Below are 25305 nucleotides of genomic sequence, written 5' to 3' on the forward strand. Positions count from 1 at the left end.
TTTTTATACAAGTAAGTATAAATGTTTTTAAGGCGTCTCGTATTTTGCATACAGGGCATTCAGTAAAGTTGTAAAGGAGCCCGCTGTGCGAAATATCTAGAAATGCAACAATATTATACACAAATTCTTTAAATAATAATAAACTTACCCAAACGAGAAGAGGTCTTCCCAGTTCGAAAAAATATGCCCCCAGAACAGTTTCGCGTTGAGCTCGTTGAAGTGGAAAAATGAAAAGTCTTCGATGTTGTGGGGAAAGTCTCTGCCAGGGGATTACTTCGTAGAGCTGGCTGGAAAATCTCTCGGCCTCCAAACGCACTTGTTCCGCTCCGAAAAGGTAAATGCACAACTGCGTAGTGACCACCATCGAAAAGAAGCCAAGAAAGGCAAAATTCTGGTTGGTATGCGGCATTATGAACTGGCAGATCACGGAGCAATAGAGCACACAGATTACCAGAACCTCTACGAAAGCGATCTCCATAAAGCTGGCATTAAAGTGTTGCACCAATCTTAGAAGACGAGCATGTTCGGAAAAAAGGGAACTTAGGCCCAAATCAGAACGCGAGGAATCGGAGTTCATTTGGATACACTGCAATTGCTGACCAAGACGACGGTACTGGGAACTCAAGCCCAGGGCACACCATCCATATAAGGTATCCACTCCGGTGGTGGAGCAGCAGAAGAAGCTCAGCACAAAAATCATCAGGCAACAGTCCATGGCATAAATATGCGGTTGGGTCACGTCGTAGGGAAGTCTGCGATTGAAATATATATGGCTTAAATTTAACTAATAGCACAAGAAGGTAAAAATAATGAACTGAGTTCTGCCAGTGGAATATTTTCCTTTTCCCAAGCTTGAAAATAAGACCTTTTAAGACCTAAATATACAACTTACATCACCCGAAAGGAGCTGGCTGGTGCGAAATCACCAGTGGAAAAGTATTTGGTCATGGTCAAAGCCACTGGCACCAGCAGAAAGGAGACACTCGTTCCTGCACACATCATGAAGTAAATGGCGGCCATCAGTTGGCCCCTGTGATTCTGGGCTCTCCATTCCGAGACTCCTCGATCCCCGAGCTCCGTAAAAGGAGCCTGAATCAGATGAATGAGGGCCACCAGGTCGTGGGATTTGGCCAAGAATATGGCCATCTTCAGCAGCGAGGAGATCATCTGCAAGCCATGCATCAAGGCCTCGGAACAGAGCACGATTTGGTTGCGATGTTGGACCATAAACGCGCACACGGTGCACAGTTCAAAGCCGGTGGCCAGAAACATGATGCCATAAAGAGCCGGGGATTGCAGAACTTTGCCCTTTTTGGGCTGCAAATCCAGTCCCATGCAGGCAAAGGTGAAGCGCTGCGTCCACAGATTCACCAGAAACACCTCGATTAGCTTTGACATTTCGCCTCAAACTGAGGGCTGGGAAATCAAGGATGAAGCGTATTCAAGTTGTGTTTTTTTTGGGGGCTGGCTAAGAAAAACTTTGGACACAACTCTGTCGCTTAATTGGGCTCTTAAATACCATTTAATGTAACGCCCCGCAAAAGCGGCGGAGAAACTTGGCTAAGTGAAACTGGTCGGCCGGCCAGCAAATGATTTAATTATACGCCCGAGGCGAGTGTCCGTCTGAACCACCTAGCACCACCGCCAAACGCACCACTGTGGTGCAAGAATATCATTCTACATCGCGAATGTAAAGGGTAGGTTCTCTTCAAAAGGGTTGACTAATAAAACGCATGTAAGTTAATGTTATTAGGTTATGAAATAAACAACAAATTTATTTAACGTCTATTGAATATTTCTCAACAAGCTTAATATTAATAATTATTGGCTTAACCAGTATAGTAGTAATTTAATTATTTATAGTGTTTAATGAATATTTAAATGTATGTAAAAGTTGTACATTTTTTGGATTGACTAAAGTAATACTTTGCCACGTACGGCAGATCACTTCCTTCAAGAATTAATTGCATATTTTAAATCATAATCTTTTAAATCTTATAACTTAATATAGGTTTTTTTTTTATTTGTTACCTTTGATAAGCCAACATATATAAGCTAGATATTTTCTAGATATTCCCTCATTTTCTTTAACATTACCATTTAAGATAGACATTTATCTTTCCAATTTAATACCTCGTTTTCCATGCCACTAGAAAACTATCTGAATTTCTATATTTTGTATACCTCTTTTCAACTTTGTGGCCCACTGTGCTCCTTTCGTCACGGTTAACGGTAACGCTTTGCTGCTGGTCTTACCAACTTTTTGTAGATATACAGTATGCGAGTCGTATATTTCTTTCTACGACCGCCGCAGTCATGGTCATTGTCCGCTAGCGGTTCTTGTTGCTGTGGGCCGACTTAACTGATTCAACTGATTTTTCTGCTGGTTTTGCATTGCGTTTGTTTATCTATTCCCGACTTTGGCGTATGTTTTGACATTTGGAGGCTGGTGCTTAATTTACTGCCTCACCTTAGTGCGCCCAGTCATTTTTATTTACCCACTTACATACGCGATATATGTATGAATGCCAATGGCGAAGAGACAGAGAGTTCTGTTTTGCAGTGCGTAATGGTCGTACGTACATCTGGTCTGAGTATTTTTAATTAACTGAGAAAACTAATTAGAAACATTCTCTGGCTCGCCCCCGGACTGACAGAAATTCAATTAAGCGGCAATTGCCGCCCCTTGCAGATCGTGGGAAAAATATATATATCTACATATATCTGAACAAAGAATATATCGAACAAAGAATTCATTTGATAGCTAAAATAGCAACGTAGTGACAAATGCAACTTAATCAGCACAAACATAAATGCCACACTTTATCATTGGCCTTAAATTATTTGCAAATTGCCATCTTCATCGCAGAGCCCACGCTGCGTATGGTTGATGTGCGGCATTCGAGCGATTTTTCAATTATTGAGGTTTGGCCAGCAATTCATATAAGTCTGATTGGACTTGCAAATGCCTTAATTAATTAATATGCATAGTAAACCGCAATTATGGCTGTGGGAAAGGTGTGCAAATGATGAATGGCAAACTGATGAACTGCACTCGGCAAAATATTAAAACTTTAAATGTTCCAATTGAAATATTTTTTAAAAGAGAAATTCAAGAATAAGAATATGAGTATATTGTCATTAATGGCGTTAAAGTAGTCGATTTTAATGTTAGTCATATTTTGTTTCTTAGTGTGGGGCTTTTTTCAACAAGTGGCAGGGCAAACAAATGTTACATAGTGAAGAATGGAAAACTGGCACTCCTCTATCAACTCTTTTTTGAGGCCATTTGTCAGCGTGCCCTGCCAACATAAGCAACTGAAATAAGAAACCAAAAATCTGAAAATTCCTTGAGCCCCACAAAACAAAACAGAAAACCAAAGACAAAACATGGAGAAACGCTATAGTAAAGTGTCTCGACCAAAGGATACCCCTTACTCAGCTAACGGATTTCAACATATACCGACAGACAAACTAGATCGACATGGCTATTGATCCTGATTAAGAATATATATGCTTTATAGAATGGGAAACGAGTCCTTCCACTTTTTATTTTACTCCACGAGAAACGGGTATGAAAATAGAACAATTCACAGATACAAAACAGCCAGTTGAACACCCACATGACCCAATGTTTTTGTGTTGCCAATAAACGCGGGCCATGGAATTGCTTACAAGCCACGGATTTCGGGGTCTACAAATCTGGCGACAAGCGAAAAATCACCAGAAATCACCTCCAAAAAAAGAAATAAAAGCAAAAAAAAAAGGTTTACACACTTGGCATCCGTTTGTGGCCTTATTTTCGTGGCGGCATTTTCGGGCTATTTGCGTTTCGTGCCGCTGAAAACTTTATTAATATCCAAATCGTGAGCTTAATTGAAATTTATTGTTAATGAAAACAAAATTATGGCCAGTACACCGAACTATGGCCACTTGACACGAAAGAACAACGCCAGAGATTCCGAAATGAGTTCGAATCGAATTCGCCCACCAAAGTCACGAGTTTTAGAGCCGAAAGAAGGGTGCCTATTTTTAATTTGGCATTTAAGCGCTCATTAAGTTGACACAATGCGACAGCTGAGTGACAGAATAGGTGGATAATACGGTGGGCGGATATATAGAGTGTGGCTAGCAGAACTGGCCAATCTATAAGGTGTCTGCAAGAAATCACAGGAAATCTCAGTGTTAGGAATTGGTCATTTAAATGCTGGTAGCTTTGTATATTACCTTCTCTGAAATTTTTAATTTAAAAAAAGTTTCTGATAATAAAATAATAATTATAAGTGATAAGATATTATACGAGTTTAGAGTTAAAAGTAAATGTACAGGTAACAATCGATTGTTTGCCTCTTACATTTAATTAGAGTACCTCGTTGTCTATTTATAAATATTTTCTGCCTTAATCGTGTCGCCTCGAGTTCTTTTCGAGCCCTTTTTTTGTTGGGCAAATATTTACAATCGAACTTCTACGAATCCATCAACGACTCAAATTTTTCTTGCCGCCGGCGGCTTCTGTTTGCCTAACCATTTTGAAGTCTGTGGCTTTTTAGCTTTTCAGCCTTTTAGCCTTTCACAGTTGGCAACTAATGCAAATAAATTGTGAGCAGTCACCTGTCAAGCGGGCTCATCAAGTCCCTCGGTTTTTCTGCCTTTTTCTGCCTTTTTCTGCCTTTTTATGCCTTTTTATGCCACCAAAGTGGCAGAAAAACCTAGAGGAGACTGCCGTTTTGCGCCGAGGAAGCGATTGTTGCGTGTCCCTCAAATGAAATAATGTTTTGGCGGATGTAACCTGTGCAGCCATTGCATAAATGCACTGAAAAAATATTTTGTGAATATGTCAAAAGCCTGAAAAAAAGCACCAAGTAATCCCTAAAGTTGAGAGAATGCTTTCAATACTTTCTCAACTTCAAAATAGTTGCTCTCTTGTCATTTTTCTAAAATGATAATTTGTTTAAGCAAAAATAAAGTACTATCTCCTTTTAAGGACTGTTTTTTTGTTTTTCCAAGTGCTTTCAAGCTACCGTTCATTGTTTGCCGTTCTCATTTGGATTTTGCACGGCTTCCTCTCTCCGGCAAACTGTCAATGTTAATGCTGGAAACTTGAAAAATTTCAACAACCAACGCGACTTGGTTGTGTTTATCGTTTTGTAATGATTTTAATGCCAAGCATAAACAATTATTTTCAATTGCAACACATTCTTTTGTTGTTCGTCGGTCGCCGTTTGCTATCGTTTGTTTTCGGATTTCGGATTTCGGTTTTCTGTTTTGTCTTCTGTGTTTTTTATTTTGTGTTGTGCGCAATTGGAATTGTAGATTTAAGATGTCGCAGATGTTCGGATGACTCGCTGGCTGCAGAAGTTTTTCCCATCTGACAGCTCGATGAGTCAGTCACTCAGGCGCGCAGTCAGTCAGTCAATCAGTCAATCAGTCAATCGGATACCCGATCGATTGCCAAGTCAGTCGGCAGCACGTGTCGATAAAAAAAAGTGCGTTTGCCAGCTGCACAAAGGCGATCTTTGCCATCAAATTAACTATAATAAAACGTACTTATAAGTTTCAATTAAATACATTTTAGCTTAATATTAAGAGCTTATTTTAGAAAATTATATTTGGAAAAATGTTAGCAAGAAAAATCGTCAATAATTATAATCATTTTTGTATTACTTTCATATTTTTTTTTTAACTGACATTTCGTGATTTATATTGCTTATTTATATAGATAAATATAATGTATTTTCTGTGCTCCTTATTTACTTATTCGCATAAATAAGGCTTCCTTTGTAAAGATGCATTACGCAAAACTCTTCTCCAGTTCTTCGGAGTGCAACAAAGGCATAGTGTTAATGGTCATTGTTCAAACAAGCGATCATAATGATTACTCATGTCAATTATTATATAAGACAGATGTCGGCATGCAGCGAAAGCCTCAAAGAGGCAACAAAAAAAAAAGAGGAAAAAAAAACAACGAAACAGAGGCAACCGAACTGCAATTGATTTTGTTGTATAATTTCTACAGCTTTATCTTGTCGGCAGCTGCATGAAATTTATTGAAGATGCGCTGTGCTTTATTGTCATCGCTTTTCGACGGGGGAATTGCTGCTGTAATTTAGCGACACAGTGGGAATTGCGCAAAACAAAAGACTTAAGGCACAAACTTTGGATTTATTTCTTCTAGGGCTTGCGTCATAAAACTTGTCGTTTCTGATCTAAGCTACTTGTGAGCTCAAAAATAGCTGGGAAAATTAATTATATATTTATTTTTTTTAATATCTGTCCTTGCAAAAAATACGATTTCTGGTTTTTCCTTTGGTGCTTATTAATTTTCCCAAATCTTTAGAATTTTAACTAAATTTTGTTTTACCATACCGATTCTTTTTATACTTTCTACTATGACTTTTGTTGGGTAATCTAATTGGGTTATCCAATTGAGCAGCACCATAAGGGTTGTGTTCATGTCGGCGAAAGCAAGAAAACTGCCAATTTGGCCAGCAGAAGTTGTTGGATGCTGGATTGGAGAGAGAGCGAAAGTGAAATTGTGTTGGCCGTTGTCGGCATGCAAACTGAAAAATACTTGCCGAATGCTGACAATTTTCAAGCCCCCGTGTTTCTTTCTGCTTCCTTTTTCCCCGCAGTGCACGATTTGCTGCGGAGCAGGAAACATTTTGCAGCTCTTGGAGTCGCGAATCTCATGGCAACCGGCCATGAAAGAGGAAATCAATGTTGCAGCAACGGCCGAGAGCCGAAAACCAAAAACCGAAAAACCAAAAGCGGTCGGCACCAAAAAAAGAAAAGTCACACGCTTTTGCTGGAAAGCGAAACCAATTTCACTTGCCGGCCAAGTCAAATGCATTTTCCAGTTCGCAGTTTTGTAGTTTCGTAGTTATGAGTGCGACCGCAATAGAAATACAGGCAGCAACTGCAGCAAGAGCAGCAGAGACAACATAATCATGGCAATTGACAAGATGTGTCAACCTGGATACTGCACTGAAAGAAAATATTGAAAAGAAAGGCATTTTAAATTAAAAATGAATTTGCTCAAATCTGTTTATTCATTGATTCATTATTATCGTTATTTGATTTGATTTGATTTGATTTGATTTGATTTGATTTGATCATACAAAAATAGTTCTATAGATCATTCATTTATGGCCAAGATCCCGAAAAAACAACTATATTTTTCGGTTTTTTTAAGAAAACCCTTGGAAATAATGGCCAGATCTTGGAATGTCATACCTCGTTGAATTCGTTACAAAATTTCCAATCGAATGGTATTCTCAGCTCAAAAATTTTATTTTTGGCCATATTTGGAAAAAAATCAAGTGTTACCCCTTATCAAAAATGCGAAAATCGGTCAAAAAATGAAATTTACTAAAACCTCATGGAATCGATTGTGTAGGTTGTCAGCTGCACAAAACAGTCATTCTTTTCGCTGTGCGTCTTATTTTGGCAAAGCTACAACAACAAACCCCTTAACAAATGTGTTTTAAATATGTGTTTTTGGTTTTTAAAACTCTGCACATTGGTCAATTTAAGTCAATTTGTATTAATAAGTAGTTGAAGTACCAACAATTAAATCTGCCACTTAAAAGCCCTAAAATACAATCCCAATTAAAACAAAATTATATTTTATATATATACAAATAATCCTTTTTATTTAAAATCATCCATATAATAAGTAATAGTAATGGTTTAACATGTGTTTATATCTTAAATACTTAAGATAATCGTATGCTAGCTATGTACTAAAACAAGAAATACTCTTTTCTATTAGAAACTAGCTTAATTTACTATTAGGTATGTATTTTAGTTTTAGTAATAAGGTAAAGGAGATATGAAATTTATTTGTAGTTAAATGTAAATGAGCGCCTTCGTTGGTGAGATGTAAAACAAGAAGACGACGGCTGGTAAGTCCTTGATAATCCTGAAGACGACACTGCAACCCGGCGCAATTATCCATGGGGACTTCCTCGCCAGTGCTGATCCTGATCTTCCAGCCGCATTCCTGGGTTGTTGTTTATAATTTAGACATATTGATTATTAAATTATATATTTTAAATAAAGATTTTTATGACAACTAATTATGCACAACTTTTACTGTGGGTGGGGACTACTAATTGATAGATCTTTCATCTTTTATTTATTCCATTTATGTTTCAGTTGCAAATTGAAAATGTGAATTTGCGATATAACAAAAATGTGGCCATTAAATAATGCGTACACTCAATAAGAATTCCACAGGCCGAATTACATAAATAATTTGGCTTTGAATTTAAGCAACAATAAAAATATTTTGAGTTTCGTTGGTGGCCATATTTATTTTGGGCCATATTGGGAAAAAACTCAAGTGTTACCCCAGTTTTTTAATCAAATCCCTTGGAAATAATGGTCAGATCTTGGAATGTCATACCTCGTTGAATTCGTTACAAAATTTTCAATCGATTGGTATACTCAGCTCAAAAATTTTATTTTGGGCCATATTTGGAAAAAAATCAAGTGTTACCCCTTATCAAAAATGCGAAAATCGGTCAAAAAATGAAATTTACTAAAACCTTCTGGAATCGATTGTGTAGGTTGTCAGCTACCCAGAACAGTCATTCTTTTCGCTGTGCGTCTTATTTTGGCAAAGCTACAACAAAAAAACACTTAAAAAATGTGTTTTAAATACATGTTTTTGATGGCCAAAATCCAAAAAAAAACAGCTCGATTTTTCAGTTTTTTAATCAAAACCCTTGGAAATAATGGTCAGATCTTCGAACGGCATACCTCGTTGAATTCGTTATAAAATTTCCAATCGAATGGTATTCTCGGCTCAAAAATTTTATTTTGGGCCATATTTGGGAAAAAATCAAGTGTTACCCCTTATCAAAAATGCGAAAATCGGTCAAAAAATGAAATTTACTAAAACCTCCTGGAATCGATTGTGTAGGTTGTCAGCTACACAAAACAGCCATTATTTTGGCTGTGCGGCTTATTTTGGCAAAATTACAACAAAAAACGCTTCAAAAATGTGTCTTAAATAAATTTTTTTGATGTCCAAAATCCGGAAAAATGGAACTCGATTTTTCAGTTTTTAAATCAAAACCCTTAGAAATAATGGCCAGATCTTGGAATGTCATACCTCGTTGAATTCGTTACAAAATTTCCAATCGATTGGTATACTCAGCTCAAAAATTTTATTTTTGGCCATATTTGGAAAAAAATCAAGTGTTACCCCTTATCAAAAATGCGAAAATCGGTCAAAAAATTAAATTTACTAAAACCTCCTGGAATCGATTGTGTAGGTTGTCAGCAACACAAAAGAGTCATTCTTTTCACTGTGGGTCTTATTTTGGCAAAGCTACAACAAAAAACCCTTAAAAAAATGTGTTTTAAATTCATGTTTTTGATGGCCAAAATCCAGAAAACACAGCTCGTTTTTTCAGTTTTTTAATCAAAACCCTTGGAAATAATGGTCAAATTTTGGAACGGCATACCTCGTTGAATTCGTTACAAAATTTCCAATCGAATGGTATACTCAGATCAAAAATTTTATTTTGGGCCAGTTTTCGCAAAAAATCAAGTGTTACCCCTTACCAAAAATGCGAAAATCGGTCAAAAAATGAAATTTACCAGATCTGCGGCTTATTTTGGCAAAATTACAACAAAAAACCTTTAAAAAATGTCATAAATATATGTTTTTGATAGCCAAAATCCAAAAAAAAAACACCTCCTTTTTTTTAGTTTTTTAATCTTAGCTGCACAAAACAGTCACATTTATTGGTACTATTTTGTAGTTTTGCTAAGTGCAAGCGAGAAAAGAAGAGAAGAAACAAGTGAAATGCGCAACACGAAAAGGAAAGCGAGGAGCGAGAGTGGCAATTGCATTCGACTCAAAGCGATGCAATTCGCTTCGATTGCATTGCGTCAAACGAGTTTCCTGTTGGCCAAAAGCGCGTTAAGTGCCCCCGTCTTCCAAGTTGACGTGGCTGCTGTTGCTGGTTAGCAATTTTTCACAATTTGCAATTATTGAATTTCTTCGATGACATCAGCGAACGAGAAACGATAACGACGACAACACGTTGTCTTGGTTGGATGTTGGATGTTGCTGCTGTGCTTGGTGTTGCTGTTGCTGTTGCTGCTGCTGCTGATGTCGATGGCTTCCTGTCATTTGATTTCATTTCGCTAATGTGCAATTAATTTGAATTTGCATTATGTTGCAGCAGTTGGGTATTGCTGTTGCTGCTGCTAATTAGCTGTTGTTTGTTGCCACACCAGGAGATTGGACAACAAACTTTATTCCACAGCAATTCGCCAACAGAAGAGATGGGTTGCGGTTACTAGCACTTATTACAAAATATACAAAATTATTTGCTGTTATGTATTTTTTCGTTCAATAATGGCTGCCATTGTAAATTATTCTATTCTATAAATTAATATTTGAATTACTTTACCTTATCAAAAGGCACTCATTGTTCGTTCATAAATAGTTCATTCGTCCATGCATTTAAACATTTAAAAATCATTTTAAATTTAAATTAAGTAAATTTAAACTGATACAATGAGAAATAATTAAATTAATTGGATAATGGTTTTGTAAGCAGAAAACTGAGTCTAACCCAAACGCAAGAAGATCAAAAAACACAAAGAAATATTGCATAAATATTCACACAGTCCGGAAGGGGAGGGATCAAGGCAAATATATATAATCATTTCAGTGCCTGACGCAAGATGATGTTGCAAGCCGGCAGCAACATCAGCGGCTAAGCAGCAACATCAGCAACCAGCGACGAGTGTCATTGACTAATGTTGCATGAAGCGCATAAAGCTGACAAAAGGTAACCACAATAACCAAAATCCAATCTATGGAAGCCGAAACTCAAGCACAAAACCGAATCCGAAACAATAGAACCGAAGTTGCAAGTTGCTGCTGCCGTTTTTTTTTTGCCAAACACAGAAAACCGACTTTTGGATGATCAAAGGCCCAGCCCCACACATAAAAAAATGTAATAATACGTTGATTTAAAATGCGTACCCACGAAAGTTTTTTTTTGAAAAAAAATATTAGGCATTAAATAATGATTAAATTGATAACTATTTTGCTTTTAGTATAAAGTCCGTATTTCTACAAAAAATATACATATTTCCACAAACAGTATTATTTTGTTGTTATTTTTTTACGGTGTATTGGCTGTCCCCGCATTGATGGCTTGGCTATAATTTAATGCCGTTCGGCAGACATCTTCGAAATGTGAATAGGTTGAAACAGGGTCACTTAAGGAGGGGTGTTTTGGGACTCGATTTGGGTATCCAGGGGATACAGGGGCTGTTTGGCGGGGAAAGAGTTTTTTGGAAGCTGCAACTAATTTTTTTACCGATTTAATATAAAATGCACCTCACCCACATTTTGCATCGATGGTAGCCTGACATTTGTCGGCAAACGTGAAAGGGCACACAGGCATTTTTCCGAAAATAGAAACATTCGTCGTTGTCTGTCAACCTCCGCCACTTCTCCCCCCAGCTACACAGAGAAAAAAAGTATAGTGAGTGCCCTGGTATATTATCCTATTTATTGATATTCGATTTAACAATTCATTCGAGCACTTTGATATTTATATAAGTTGTATATGTTTAATTAGATATGTTATATGTTATGCATATATTTTGTATGTTATACATATGTTTGTATTATAAATTTCTCTACGTGTCTTAATCGCGCTCCTCAGATCGATTGGGCCTCAAAATGCCGCGCTGCCACTTCGATGCGCCACTCGGCGTGCCAAAATGTTAAATGGGACAAGACAAAGGCAAGACTGGCCAAGGAGTTTGGATGGCTTAAAGGCGTTCGAGAGGAGTAAAAGGGGAAAGGGGGGAACCGGCCGCCTGCCACTTGCCACTTGCCACACCGGCAAAACATTCGCCTAACCAGCCGAGCGTTCTCTCTTTGGCCCGGCCAAATGTCAAGTAAAAATATTGCCAAAGAATCACAGCCGAATAAAAAAAAGATATATTTAAAAAAAAAACCCTCAAAAAACAAAGCTGCATTCCACGGTGGCACAAACATTTGCGAGACAAAATGGGTTATTAGATAGACAGTTGGCCCCACTAAAAAAACACCAAGACCTGGGTAAAAATTTTACAGGGTAGCATGACTTTTGGGGAATATATATAATGGGAAAATTAGTAATATTTGAATATTTTATGAGTCACTCAGCATTGTTAAAGGGTTAAGATACACATTTCCAAGATTTAATTATATTTTTATAATAATATTTTTTATGGTCAACATTTTTTAGTCAAAGGACTATAAAAGATATCCTCAAGTCGACCGCTTGTTAAAATAAGGAAAATCGTGTGGCCTGCCAAATTGTTTGGCACTTTGTTGCAAATGTTTTTTGGTTTGCGCAATTCATGGGCCTCCAAAAATTGACCCTTTATTTGCTGGGTTCACCTTGTTTCTTCTCTTTTTTTGTTGTTGTGGCAAGCAATAATTTTAGGGCTTTGTTTTGCATTTCAAGTTGGGATCGTCTGTTGAATTCTTCAGAACTGATCAATGCCACAAAATCCAAATCGAATGTTGCAAGTCATTGTCGTTTTTGCAACGATTTCGCGTCGAATTAATTTGAATTGAATCGATCATCATAATTCAAAAGAATCGAATCGATCGAATGCGGTTGATCAATCCGATTTGGCATTTGGACACCGATTGACAGCCGCCCCACACAGATTGTACATCTCGGATCTTGGATCTCGGATTTCAGATCTCTAATTTCAGATCTCAAATCGCAGATCAGTGATCGCCGATAGCCGATCGCATAATAAATGTCCTACGACTGTCAAATGCCATCGAAATGTCAGTGCTACTTGGCCAAATGGCATCGCCAGCAGAGTATTGATTTCGATTCTCAATCACGCAGTCAAATTGACAATTTTCGTTATTGGACTTACATGGATCGCACACTAACCTTGACTTTCAAAACAAAATGTCAGCGAGGGGAATGACTTGGGCATGCAAAGCACAAATGAAAATAAAAATACAAATACAAATAAATACAAATAAAGACAATAGTCAGTAAATAAATAGACACACAAAAGAAGCCAGCGAAACAGAAAACCATTCGCAGTCAATCAATCGGACAAGCCGTACAAATTGTACATTTTAAACGGATCAAAACGATTGATCGGCGTGGGCGGGGGGATAATGCTGATCAAGGGGGCGGGGCTGTGCAATTAGAGGGACACCATCGAAGATCTCAAGGCGAGCATTATTAAAAAACACACCTTGCCGAAGTAGAAATCTGGTGACGATCGCACCCGCGATACAAACTGAAAGATACTGAGCCACAATAAATGATTAGGTTTTGTAGAAGGGTAACCCAAAACTGTTGAAAATGGCTTCATTTAAATTTTGCTTATTTGCTGGTAATTTTTTATATATTTTAGTTGATTAAACCTTAGAAATTTAAATTAGTTTAACCAGTTTTCGATCTTAATGATCACAATATCACTACGATTCGTCACCCACTCCAAACACCCAAACAGAAAATTGAAACGCAGGCGAGTAAACAGCTGAAACAAATTACCAACAATTGCCATTTAAATGTGTGTTCCATTACCGTTTAATTGACCCGTTCTGCTAACTTATCTCTCTTTAGAGGGAGTCGAGTGTGATTGATTGATGGATAAGGGGATAAGACGGCCCAAAGAGGCCCACTCCAAGAGCTTGATAATCAATCCCCAGCATCCAGTATTCAGTATCCAGTATCCAGTGTCCAGTATCCATTGTCCATTTATCCATTATCCAGCTGAAAGATACACGCGGAATGAGGGGCTACTCCACTTCTACTTGTAGTTCGGCGCACCCAAAAACCAGCAGTTCTTTTAGAGATCGTTTTCGAGCGATAAGATTAGAGGGCGGCCAATTGAACCGAACTGAACTGAGCTGAACTGAACTGAACTGAGCCAAACACCAACAAAGGCAATGCAAAAACGCCCACGCCAAAAGGCACAGACACAGAAAATTAAGCCCGACTTTTGGCCAAAACGGAGCCAGAAGTTTGAGCCAAAAATTCCTAAACTCAGTTGAGAGACACAGTGGTCGAAAATAAGCTTATTATGCTTAAACAATAGTTCTTATTCACTGAATTCGTTCCGGATTTCATTTTTTTTGTATTGTTTGTAATTGGCAAGTTTGGCCACTTATAAATTAATAATGCCAGGCAATAGTATGTATACTTTTTGATATGCGGATAACATTTGGGAACAATTAACATGTATGATGTTGTTTGGTAGTTAAAAATTGTGTGACATTCATTTTAGTTTTTCCCTTTTTTCGAATATAAGTTCTTTTTGACTGAGCTCCTGTTTTGACAAGATTTTTACTTGTACACCGTACATACGTACATACATTTTGACCAGTAGATTGATGTTTTTACATTGCTGTTTTCCTGGGCCTTTTGCCATTGCTCTATCGATCTCCCGCTGACAGTTTCCTTCCTGCACACACTCTGAGCTGTCCGCACACTTCCCGGAGCCACTGTCTCCTGGGGAATATGTGTTGGCGTCGTCGGTCGATTGGTTTCAATTTGTTTCCCATTTAAACACAGTCATGTGGCATGTGGCCGAAGTCGAAGTCGAAGTCGAAATTTCGACGCAGATCGTATGCTACACACAAATAAGGAAGCAATTTGCTTCTCTCTTTTTTCCAGCCACAGACTTCAAGTGAGGAAACGAAGCGAGACTCAAGTGAACTGGGCAAAAATCAGAGCTCAAACTCGCAAATTCGCAGACAAATTATGCGCAAAGCCGCCAACGCAGCGCCAGTGGAATAATCAAAAAAACAAAAATACAAAAAAATGAAATAAAGGGTAGAAAAACCCCTGAGTTCCATGCCAAAATTGGGCAATCGAGCCAAGAATTTCTGCGTCTGGCGCAATCGTGTGCAAACGTTCATTATTTATTATTATGCATGCCAAGCGACACCTTTTCGCTGATTGATTGACTGACGGATTGACTGAACAATCTCCGCACATATATTCCTCGATCCAGAGGATCTATCTTTGGCTGTCACATGTCAAGGACGAAAATGACGATGATGATGATGGCTGCATAAATTTGCATAACGAGAAATGCGAACAATTGCAAATCATTGGAGCCAAAGCTTTCACAGACACTGAGGAAATATTGTAGTTCCTTTTCTTAAAACAAAAATTACATCCAGATTTATTTGAAGACGTTGTCCGTTTTCAAAAGACAAATGTAAAAATTATTAAAAAAATTATTAAAATTTAAAATTCTGATTTTCAGACTTTTAGAGTATCAAATCTCAGTCTTCATAAAAAATGACAAAAATTTAACCCAAAAATACAAACCAAGATTTTAACACAGATTGTTAGAGAATTAAACCACTATTATTTTGAAGTATGCCACTTTGAAATCGGATGTCTGTAAGAAAAGTTATGAGAGTAGAAGTGCAGTTTTTGGACCCTTTTCAGCAAACCCATTTTTTGAAAATTTGGAAAGGGGTAACATTCAAAAAATTGACAAATATTCGACCCAAAAAAAAAATTAAACGAAAAACACAGATTTTTAGGGAATCAAACCACGATCATTTTGAAGTATGCCATTTAGAAATCTGATGTCTGTAAGAAAAGTTATGAGAGTGGAAGTGCAGTTTTTGGACCCTTTTCTGCAAACCCATTTTTTGCAAATTTGGAAAGAGATAACATCATAAAAATGACGAATAATCGACCCAAAAAAAATTTTTTTAACTAAAAACACAGATTTTTAGGGATTTAAACCACGATTATTTTGAAGTACGCCACTTTGAAATCGGGTGTCTGTAAGAAAAGTTATGGGCTTAGAAGTGCAGTTTTTGGACCCTTTTCAGCAAACCCATTTTTTGAAAATTTGGAAAGGGGTAACATCAGGAAAATTACGAATAATCGACCCAAAAAAAAAATTTTAACTAAAAACACAGATTTTTAGGGAATCAAACCACGATCATTTTGAAGTACGCCACTTTGAAATCGGGTGTCTGTAAGAAAAGTTATGGGCTTAGAAGTGCAGTTTTTGGACCCTTTTCAGCAAACCCATTTTTTGAAAATTTGGAAAGGGGTAACATCAGGAAAATTACGAATAATCGACCCAAAAAAAAAATTTTTAACTAAAAACACAGATTTTTAGGGAATCAAACCATGATCATTTTGAGGTATGCCAATTTGAAATCGGATGTCTGTAAGAAAATTTCTGAGCTTAGAAGTGCAGTGTTTGGACACTTTTTCGAACCCCTTTGCATTATAGAAATACCGAAAAATCGACCCAAAAATACAGACCACAAAATGGAAAAAAAAAACACCGTGACTCATGATCCTGCAAAAGGGGTACTTGTGGTCAAGTATTTTTTAGAGTGCAACTGCAACAACAGCCGCATGTTGCATGTGGTCGTCGACAAAGTTGCTCTTCATATTTCAGCGGCGCAACTCTGTCGCCATCCATTCCTCGTTTTTTTTTTGTGTATCGCCGCTTATCGCGATTTGTAACAAAATGCTGCTGAATAATTTTCGTATTTTTTCTTGTTTTGTTTCATTTATTTTTTTGCAGCAGCATTTGTTTGTTGTTTGCTGCCAGCTTTGTTTGCATTTCAATGTCTTTCTGTGCTTTTTGCGTAAATATTTGCCATTTTATAGCGGGTATCTTTATCGATATGGGAGCCAGCAACGAATTTTAATGTTTAATTAGCCCATTACGACAGGTCATCTCATCCGTTGGTCGTTTGAAGAAACAAAGCCTAATGAACTTCCGTTTCGCCTTGGCCAAGTCTGTAAACTGACTGGGAAAAAAGCCAAAAAGAAAAGCACAATTTGGCAGGGGAAAAAGTGGCACACAAAGCTGAACTTACAGTTCCTCAGCTTCAAATCTGATTATATAAATATTTTTTTGAAAATATAAAAATATGTAAATTTCATAAAAACTACCAATATAAAAAGAATGGATATTGGATTGCCTGACTAAATAGTTTAAATAGTTATACTCATTACTCCTTAAATCTTGTTAAATTCTAAATGAAACGTAAATCAAACTACCTGACTTCCGAAGAGGATTTTGAGAACTTAACGAATATAAGCCAAGTCAAATGAAAATTCTATTCCAAAACAGAACCAGTTCTCCATCTCGGATCTCTGAAAACAGACTGCTCATTGCCTCTAGTTACCCCATAATCAAGTTATTCGTGCGCATGTCAGCCGTATCTCTCCATCTGAATCAAGTGGCAAACGTTTGACATTGTCTGCATCTGATTCGCATTCGTGGATTCCATTTGATTGCCAGAACAGAACAAAGCCACAAAGCTAAAGCCGATCCGAAACCGCATCGGAATAGCAGTAACAAATTTGCATTTAATGTGGTCATAAATGACTGCAATTAACAGGCATTTTCGAGCGGTGCCCACGCACTTAAGATGCCTCTAAAGAAAATAAATATCACAATCAAGTACCGCCTGTCTTCGGTCTTCGGTCGTCGGTCTTTCCGACTCCAATCTTCTGTCTTTAGTCTTCTGTATGTGCAGTGATTGTTGTTTTAATTAACGAGCTCAACTCGAAATCAATTGCTTCCAAAGGCATGCATTACTGCACCGAAAAAAACAGATCATTATTCTTTTAAGTGCCATGAATATTATAAACATTTTTTACAAAATATATGTTAGTCAGGAAACAAGTTAAGGCAGTTGAGATCAGATGCTTAAGTATCAGAAGGACATTTGTTTTCTTGCTACACATCTTTAAACTTTTAACAATAAATTATTCAGAATTTTAAATTGAAAAAATATACAAATACATGTGCACCTCTGATTTGTTAACACCAAATTGATGCTAATTTATTTAATATATTTAATAGATTGGTTCCTTTAGACCTTTCACATCAATCATTTTGGTGGTTCTGCGGTGTAAGCCTTAGATCCCTCATCACTGCCAGTTGGCCAAATGTAAACCAGTAAGATTGTGACCAGTATTACGGCGATTAGGCCCAGAATGATCATCATCTTCGCATTGGCCCACCAGTGTTTGCGCTTCAACCTGCCAGCCTGTCGAACGAATTGGGAGGCGTTCAGTTTCAGTTGGTCAGCTCGTTCCGATAGTTCTGATAGTGTCTGATCGCGTTCCAGGACCTTCTCCACATTCACCCTCATTATCCCGACCACTTCGTCCACTTGGGCCTGGGTGTCCAGAAGCCTCTTCTGAGCATCACCATTGGTTTCCAAGGCGAACTCCCTCATCTCCATATTCACATCCATCATTCCAGTAGCACAAGTTTGTGTAGGCAGTTCAGTTTTTAGAATGACGACAAAACGCTGTAGTCAGAGCCCTCCTTGATCATCAATATTGTTAATATTGTTTGCCAAATGGTAATCATTAATGGTACTTATTGGAATATAAATGCTTTTTCCACCATCAAATTGGCTTTACGATACATACTAAATCTTATCTAGAAATATTCCCCAAAGACGTGCCTTCTTATTTCTTCGAGTGATGCCTTAGCTTTTCTGTTTTTTCCTTCTGTTGCTGATGGGGCTGATCTACTTGAGCACTTCGGCTTGGATTTCATCTGTCTAATCTGGGGTCTCTGCGATCTGCTAGAGACATTGAACACGGCTGCTCCAAATGCTCAATACGGTTGCCAGTTGTGCCAGCTTGTTTATTAGCCCAAAAGCGAGCGAGTTCGCCTGTTCGCTTGGCATTCGCTTTTGGATAATTATTTATTAAGGTTTTACATAACGCAGCCATCTGTCTGTCCCTGTCCCTGTCCCAGAAAAAATACACTACATACACTGACTTTAACTAATTCAAGGTTGTTCTTGCATAGACGACGAAGCGAAGAAATAGATACAGCTGCAGGTACACAAGAAAAAACGAGCAGTGCACATGCCACTTTCAGTTGTGAACTATGTATTGAACTTTTTTAGCAAATAGTTTATAGTATTGCCAACATTTTTTAATCAAGCGATCAGAACACTTGTTAATAATGTGATTTAACTGAATTTATTAAGAGTTTTTAATTCATGTTCACTACAAAATGAAAACAAGCCCATTTGTAGAAGGTGATAATAACAGGTTGAAGTCAACAAGAAATTCATAAAAATTGGTACCCCTTTAGAGTAAAGATTTGTTTTATTTAATAACTAGAGTATTTTCTTTCAGTGCTCAGCCTTAGTCACTGATGCGAATGCAGATACAGATGCTTGTAGAGATCTGGGGAAGAGCTGTTGTTTCGCCAGCTAATGGATAGAGATATAATTTGTGCGAATGTCGAACCCGTCCCTGAACTGTGAACTCTCCGTTTTAAATCAAGATCTTTTAGTCTGCGCTGTCAACTCATTTCGGCTTAACGTCTTTACTTGGTTATTTTTAGCACTAGAAGTTTCTGTAAATTTTAAACAATTTTTGGTCTATTGTATTAAGTAAACGAGTCGTAAAACCAATAGAAATAGACCTTAAATTTCAGTTTTTCTTAAAATAAAAAATTGGATTCCCCAAAAAAACGACCACTTAGTTCCAAGTTATTTACTGAAAAAGATCTGTACCAAATGTTGCATGAAAAAACCGGGTGTCGTATTTGGGATCATGGGTCACCAGGGGTGACCCACTCAAGCGAACCGCATGCACTTGGCCTTTTGGGTGTAGGTTACAGCGCCGTACTCCTCCACAATCTGGTCGATGGCGATCTTGTTGAGATTCTCCAGATAGAGACGCGTCTTTCGGGACTGGATGATATAGCTGATGACGTCGTGCATGTTGTCGAAGAAAAGGAATCCGGCCGTTCCACAGCTGAGGTCCAAGTACCGGAACCTGTTCACATCGCAGGTGCATCCATCGAACAGGAAGTAGATGAAGTCGTTGTTGTTGTGGTACCGGAAGACCACATAGTTGCCCCACGGGGCCATCACGAAGACCCTCTCGGCGCACCGGAATCCGGCCCTCAGCAGCTTGCAGATGCTGTCGTAGCACCCATTCTCCGATCCCACCACCGCCATCGTTTCCGGAATGCGAAGGAGTGCCGGATAATGATTCGGCTGGGCCCGGAGTACATCGTGGGGTCCACTGGATTCCGGACACGCGTCGAGTGGCTGCATCTGCTTCGGCAGTTCCGGGCACGGAGGACATGGTGGTGCCTCGACGGGGGCCACCACTGCCGCGGGCTTCTTGCCCTTCTTTCCCTTTCCCTTGCCCTTCTTGCCCATGGTTAGGAGGGGGTCTCCTCTGGGTCCTCTTGAGCCTGCGGCCTGTCTGGACTATCTGTATCCCGGAACGGACACGCCTCTGTTCCCGCCTTCGAGCACTAGCAGATGGAGCACATATTCTTCCCAAGTCAGCTGCAAAAATAAAACAATCGTATTTATTTTAATTAGTTAAAGAATATTAATACAGAATATTAAACAAGTGTGAGAAATAACTAAATTCGTTACTCTTATTTACAATAATCATATTTATTTTAATTAATTAAAGAATATTAATACAGAATAATAAAACAAGTGTGAGAAATAACTAAATTCGTTACTCTTAATTACAAAAATCATATTTATTTTAATTAATTAAAGAATATTACACCATTTTTACCACTACCAATGAACATTTTAATCTTAGTATGCTGTGGCTTAAAATTAAGTTTTAATTTTAAAAAATATAACAATTCTATGAATTCCTAAGACTCATTTGGCTTACATTTTATGAAGAGAATGACCAAAGATCCAACTAACATGGTACTTAGTGGTAATTCTCTCTCCTAAAGAAGACCTCCACCTAAACCTCAAGTCGACCAATCTCTATTACAAGACTGAAACTCACCTGAAGGACCAATTAATTTAAGCGCGATTTAAATTTAACACACACTCGACACACCGTGGTTTTGTTTCACTATCTTATAGTTGGGCCGAAAGAAAATTTTGAATCTAATCGAGCACGAATCGGTGAAATTTTGTCCAGATTTCTGGTGTAATTTTTTTCCGAGATTTTTTTTGTGTGTTTTTGTGTGTTCACAGACGATTTTACTTCTGATTCTATGCCATCTGGCTGGTGGCAGGTCGACTTACGTACTGACAGTTTCCGCAAAGAAAATTGATGTGAAACAAGAAAGGAAAGCAAACTTCGGGCGGAGCCGAAGTTGATATACCCTTGCAGAATATTCTGTAAATTATATTCTCCAAAATTATTTATATGATGCATTCTTAATACTGATAAAAAATCCCAACTTCCTAAATTTAAAAACACCAAAGTTATGGCATTTCCAATCGTTCAGTTATATGGCAGCTATAAGATATAGTCGGCCGATCCTTATGAAATTTGGTAGGTCAGACTGATTGGCCAAAAATAAAACCCATAGAAAATCCCAACTTCCTAACTTTAAAAACACCAAAGTTATGGCATTTCCGATCGTTCAGTTATATGGCAGCTATATGATATAGTGGCCCGATCCGGCTCGTTCCGACTTATATACTACCTGCAATAGCAAGACAACTTTTGGGAAAGTTTCAAGCAGATAGCTTTAAAACTGAGGGACTAGTTTGCGTAGAAACGGACGGACGGACGGACAGACGGACAGACGGACAGACGGACAGACGGACAGACGGACATGGCTAGATCGACTCTCCTGGTGATGCTGATCAAGAATATATATACTTTATAGGGTCGGAAATGTCTCCTTCACTGCGTTGCAAACTTTTGACTGAAATTATAATACCCTCTGCAAGGGTATAAAAATTTGAAAATCATTGATTCTGTTGGCAGAAAATATAGCAGGCGTAGTTGGAAATGTTGGAGAATTATAAATTAGAAAATACTTATAAATTTGTTTTTTTCTTAAGTTCTTATTTTCCCGTTCTGTTAGTGGAAAATTGTTTGATTTGCAAATTACCATAAGTTTGTTGCCTAGTTGACTGTCAGCTGTCTCCGATTTCAAGTTTTGAAAATTCAATTAGAATTCTGTTAGAAAACGGTGAGTTCCAATCACTGTCCGCCTCCTAAAAAGCCAACTATTAATTTATCTACACTAAGGAAAAGTTACTCAGCCAGTTAAATAATAGACTTAAATAGAAAATTTTCTTAGAGCTCTTCCAATTGTACATATCTATTTAAAAGACTCAAAAGTCTTTATCATAAATTATTGCACCAACAATATTGTAATGGTTTTGTATGAATCTTTTGTATAGAAACCTTGCAGAATTTTTACAAATATTTTTGTTGAGTTATATAACCTATGGAGTCCGGTCATCTATCTCTCTGTTTGCATATCCATCGATCTAGGTGGCTGGACATCAAAACTTGCTGCTGAAGCGCAATTCGGCGAGAGACGAATGCAAATTAAGCAATTGCCCGCGGCCACAACAAGGCAGCTTAATTAAGTTGTGTTTGCCAAGGAGACCCCAGATGCATGAGATATAGTAGCACCATGCTATACTATTTTATACTTTATACAGCCAGCCAGGCGAAGGCAGGCACATATTCTTTGGCAAGCAGGTGGGAAGTGCGATTGCAAAAGGATCCTCGGCCGCAAAAAGTGAATGGCTGTCAAAGCAATTAAAAAATGTGCCCACTGTGCAATCAGACCCTTGACTAAATCCAGGGGAAAGAGGAGTGTAGGGGGGATATGCGGGAAAAGTTCAACATAAATTGTGGAAATATGGAAATAATTAAAACTCAGCGAGAGGGAGCCAAAAATCCAAGAACCTGTTGCAATGTGGCGCAGTGGACAATGCTTCAATGGATGAAGTGCAATTACCCAGAGCCTCAGCTAATGCACAGTGGAACTGTGGCTATTTTAAATGGATTAAGTACATTTTTGGAAATATTCATTTAAGAGGCCATTGGATGTGAATTTAAATTAATCTTAGAAAATTACATTTGCTTGGTAAAACTTTTCCCATCTTACTTTACAGGCTCAAAGTGTTTCTTTAAAAATAATAATAATTTGTTAACTTTAATACTTTTTGTTAAAACTAATACACGAATCCAGAAAGGTATATTGAAATAAACTAAGTATTACCATAAAACTAAAATAGTTTACTTAACCAAGATACAACTACTAAACAAACAAACAAGAGTTATAACCTTAATTGGTAAGTATTTTAAGCTAAAACCAACAAAATAAAACACTAAAGAAACTTTAAAATAGAAAGTGTTTTTTAAGTTTGATGTAAAATGGTAAAGAAAAACGCATCGCCTGACTGGCGCCGATATTTCACCAAGTTTTTGTGTGTTTTCTGGGTAATTTTTCGCCACAGTGCAATTGGCTTGGTCGCATGCAAATCTATTAGGTCCCAAATTCCCCGGAGATCGCTGACTAAGCCACAAATGACTCTCGACAGGCTGAGTTTTGGTCTAGCCAAGTGGTTATGGCTTTTCTCAATGACTGTTTGTTGGCTCTTGGTCTCGTGTTCCTTGTGTTGAGCTGTGTTTTGTGCCTGCCTATTTTTCCACCTTTTTTGTTTGCCCAATTTGCGTCATTAATTTGTTTTGGCGCTCTAATCAAACGAAGCCGGCGAATGGCGTTACATGTTCATGGGAAAATTAATAAAGAAGTAAAAACAAATAATTGTATATGCAAAATATTCAAAAACTATTGGAATGTCAAAATAAAAAACAATTATTTTTGAGCTCTGGAGTACATTAGAAGCAGGATACGCACAAAACCTGAAGCCATTAAAAAGCAGGATAAACTCTTAGTTAAATAAATAAAACAAACGCCGAAAATAATAATGACCATTATAAATGCAATAAGATACAAGTCACATGCTTTGCATAATTCCACGAAATTTATTCCCCAAATGATGCCCATATACAGATAAGCACGTGAGATCATGCTCTGCGAATTATGCCTGGTATTTTCTGTGTATTCGCGAAGTTGTCATGATGATGACACCGCCACTGCAATCGCAACCACACATATCCAGTGGGTTCAGTGGGTTCAGTGATGCCTCTTGGTGCCTTCGGTGGTTCCAAGCGAATCCGAATCCAGTGGGGCACACTTCTTATACGAGTATTGCTTCATCCGAAAGAAACTCTCGGCTAATGGGGCAACTCAACCTGTCTGGCTGGCGAAACGTGAGTCGGCAGGTTTAGGACACCCATTTGGAGGTATCTCCAAATATATATGTATATATGTATATATATACTTGTGGGTGCTCATCTGTGGAATTATATAACCAGTTGCTAAACAAACGAATGATAACTGGAGGTAATTAGTTGTCATTCGATGGGAAAGTATCTAAAAGGCTGGGGACCACTTAAATTCTTAAGCCTCAGAATAATATCTTGTAAAAAACATATATCACTATATGAAAAATATTAAATACATATCTTAAATATCAAAACCATTTATAACAATAAAATAACTCTATCATTTAACTTGAATTATATTATTTGTATTGTCTTTCTTCTTTAATTTATTTTCCGCCCTAATAAAATAATGAATTTAACTCTAATCTGAATATTAATCTAAATCTACTATATATATAGTTTAAAATGCCATATTTTTTAAATTTTTTTGAGTTATTGTTTTCAAATTAAATAATATAAAATTTTCCAAATAAATGAACCTATTGAACTCCCTAAGCTTATCTCAGTATAACATTCCTATTTATTACTTTATTCACCCAAACGACTGTTTAATTATAAATACTTGTATAAATTAAATTGATTTTTATGGACACAGATCAAGGCTTAAAGTTTATTATAGTTTTTAGCTTACAAAGTTGTGGGCTTAAGCAGCGACTTCCACCAAAATAAGCTTTATGTAAAAAAGCAAGCTTTCTTGGCGTCGCATGTGCTGTGCTGAATAAGTTTATGCTGAATGTTTTTGTGAAGGGGAAATGCCGCATAATTTATGTGGGAATATGTGGGTGTTTCCGAGCACCCACTCATAACTTCCCCTCTTTTCTTTTGGAAAAACATGCATCTTATTTCTCAGCTGGCAAATAAAGAAGGTTCCTTTCCCGCAGACAGATGTCCCATCTTTCAGTTCCTAAAAATGGTAATTCCCAAAAACAGAGATAATCGAACCTCCGATTACTGGGCCACAAAAGTGCAACGAACTGAATGTCGACGCCAGCGAGTCTGGGCCAAGTCAAAATAAGAACGAGGACCAAGTCATTGGGTCACGGGCCAAATAAAAAAATAAATAGCCAAAGAGTGGGGCAAAAACTAGAGGAAAAAACTCCCTGGCGCCAACAAAATTTTTATTGCAGCTCTCGAGTGCAGAGCAAATGGTTTTGGGTGGTTTTTCGAAGGTGGTTCTTTTTTTTGGGTGGTGCAGGTGAACCCACTGCAAAAACAAACAATA

The 25305-nt window shown here is 37.6% G+C and overlaps 3 protein-coding genes across 3 annotated transcripts; all 3 read right to left on the reverse strand.

Annotated features, from left to right (window-relative positions):
- Nucleotides 1-27: 27 nt before the first annotated feature.
- Nucleotides 28-1398, reverse strand: LOC108046857 (odorant receptor 1a). Its single transcript, XM_017126779.1, has 3 exons — nt 893-1398; nt 149-752; nt 28-96 (listed from the first exon to the last, which is right to left on the reverse strand). The coding sequence occupies exons 1-3, from the start codon at nt 1396-1398 to the stop codon at nt 28-30; spliced, it is 1179 nt and encodes a 392-aa protein (XP_016982268.1).
- Nucleotides 1399-17822: 16424 nt separating this feature from the next.
- On the reverse strand, nt 17823-18283 carry LOC108046905 (synaptobrevin-like). The gene has a single exon (XM_017126871.2). It carries the CDS (start codon nt 18269-18271, stop codon nt 17900-17902), a length of 372 nt encoding a protein of 123 aa, XP_016982360.1. The 5' UTR covers nt 18272-18283; the 3' UTR covers nt 17823-17899.
- Nucleotides 18284-19520: 1237 nt separating this feature from the next.
- On the reverse strand, nt 19521-21042 carry LOC108046890. The gene is made up of 2 exons (XM_017126844.1): nt 20817-21042; nt 19521-20344 (listed from the first exon to the last, which is right to left on the reverse strand). Exon 2 carries the CDS (start codon nt 20210-20212, stop codon nt 19619-19621), a length of 594 nt encoding a protein of 197 aa, XP_016982333.1. The 5' UTR covers nt 20213-20344; nt 20817-21042; the 3' UTR covers nt 19521-19618.
- Nucleotides 21043-25305: the final 4263 nt, after the last annotated feature.

Source organism: Drosophila rhopaloa, unplaced genomic scaffold, assembly GCF_018152115.1.
Source record: "Drosophila rhopaloa isolate 14029-0021.01 unplaced genomic scaffold, ASM1815211v1 contig_3, whole genome shotgun sequence".
Taxonomy (NCBI): domain Eukaryota; kingdom Metazoa; phylum Arthropoda; class Insecta; order Diptera; family Drosophilidae; genus Drosophila; species Drosophila rhopaloa.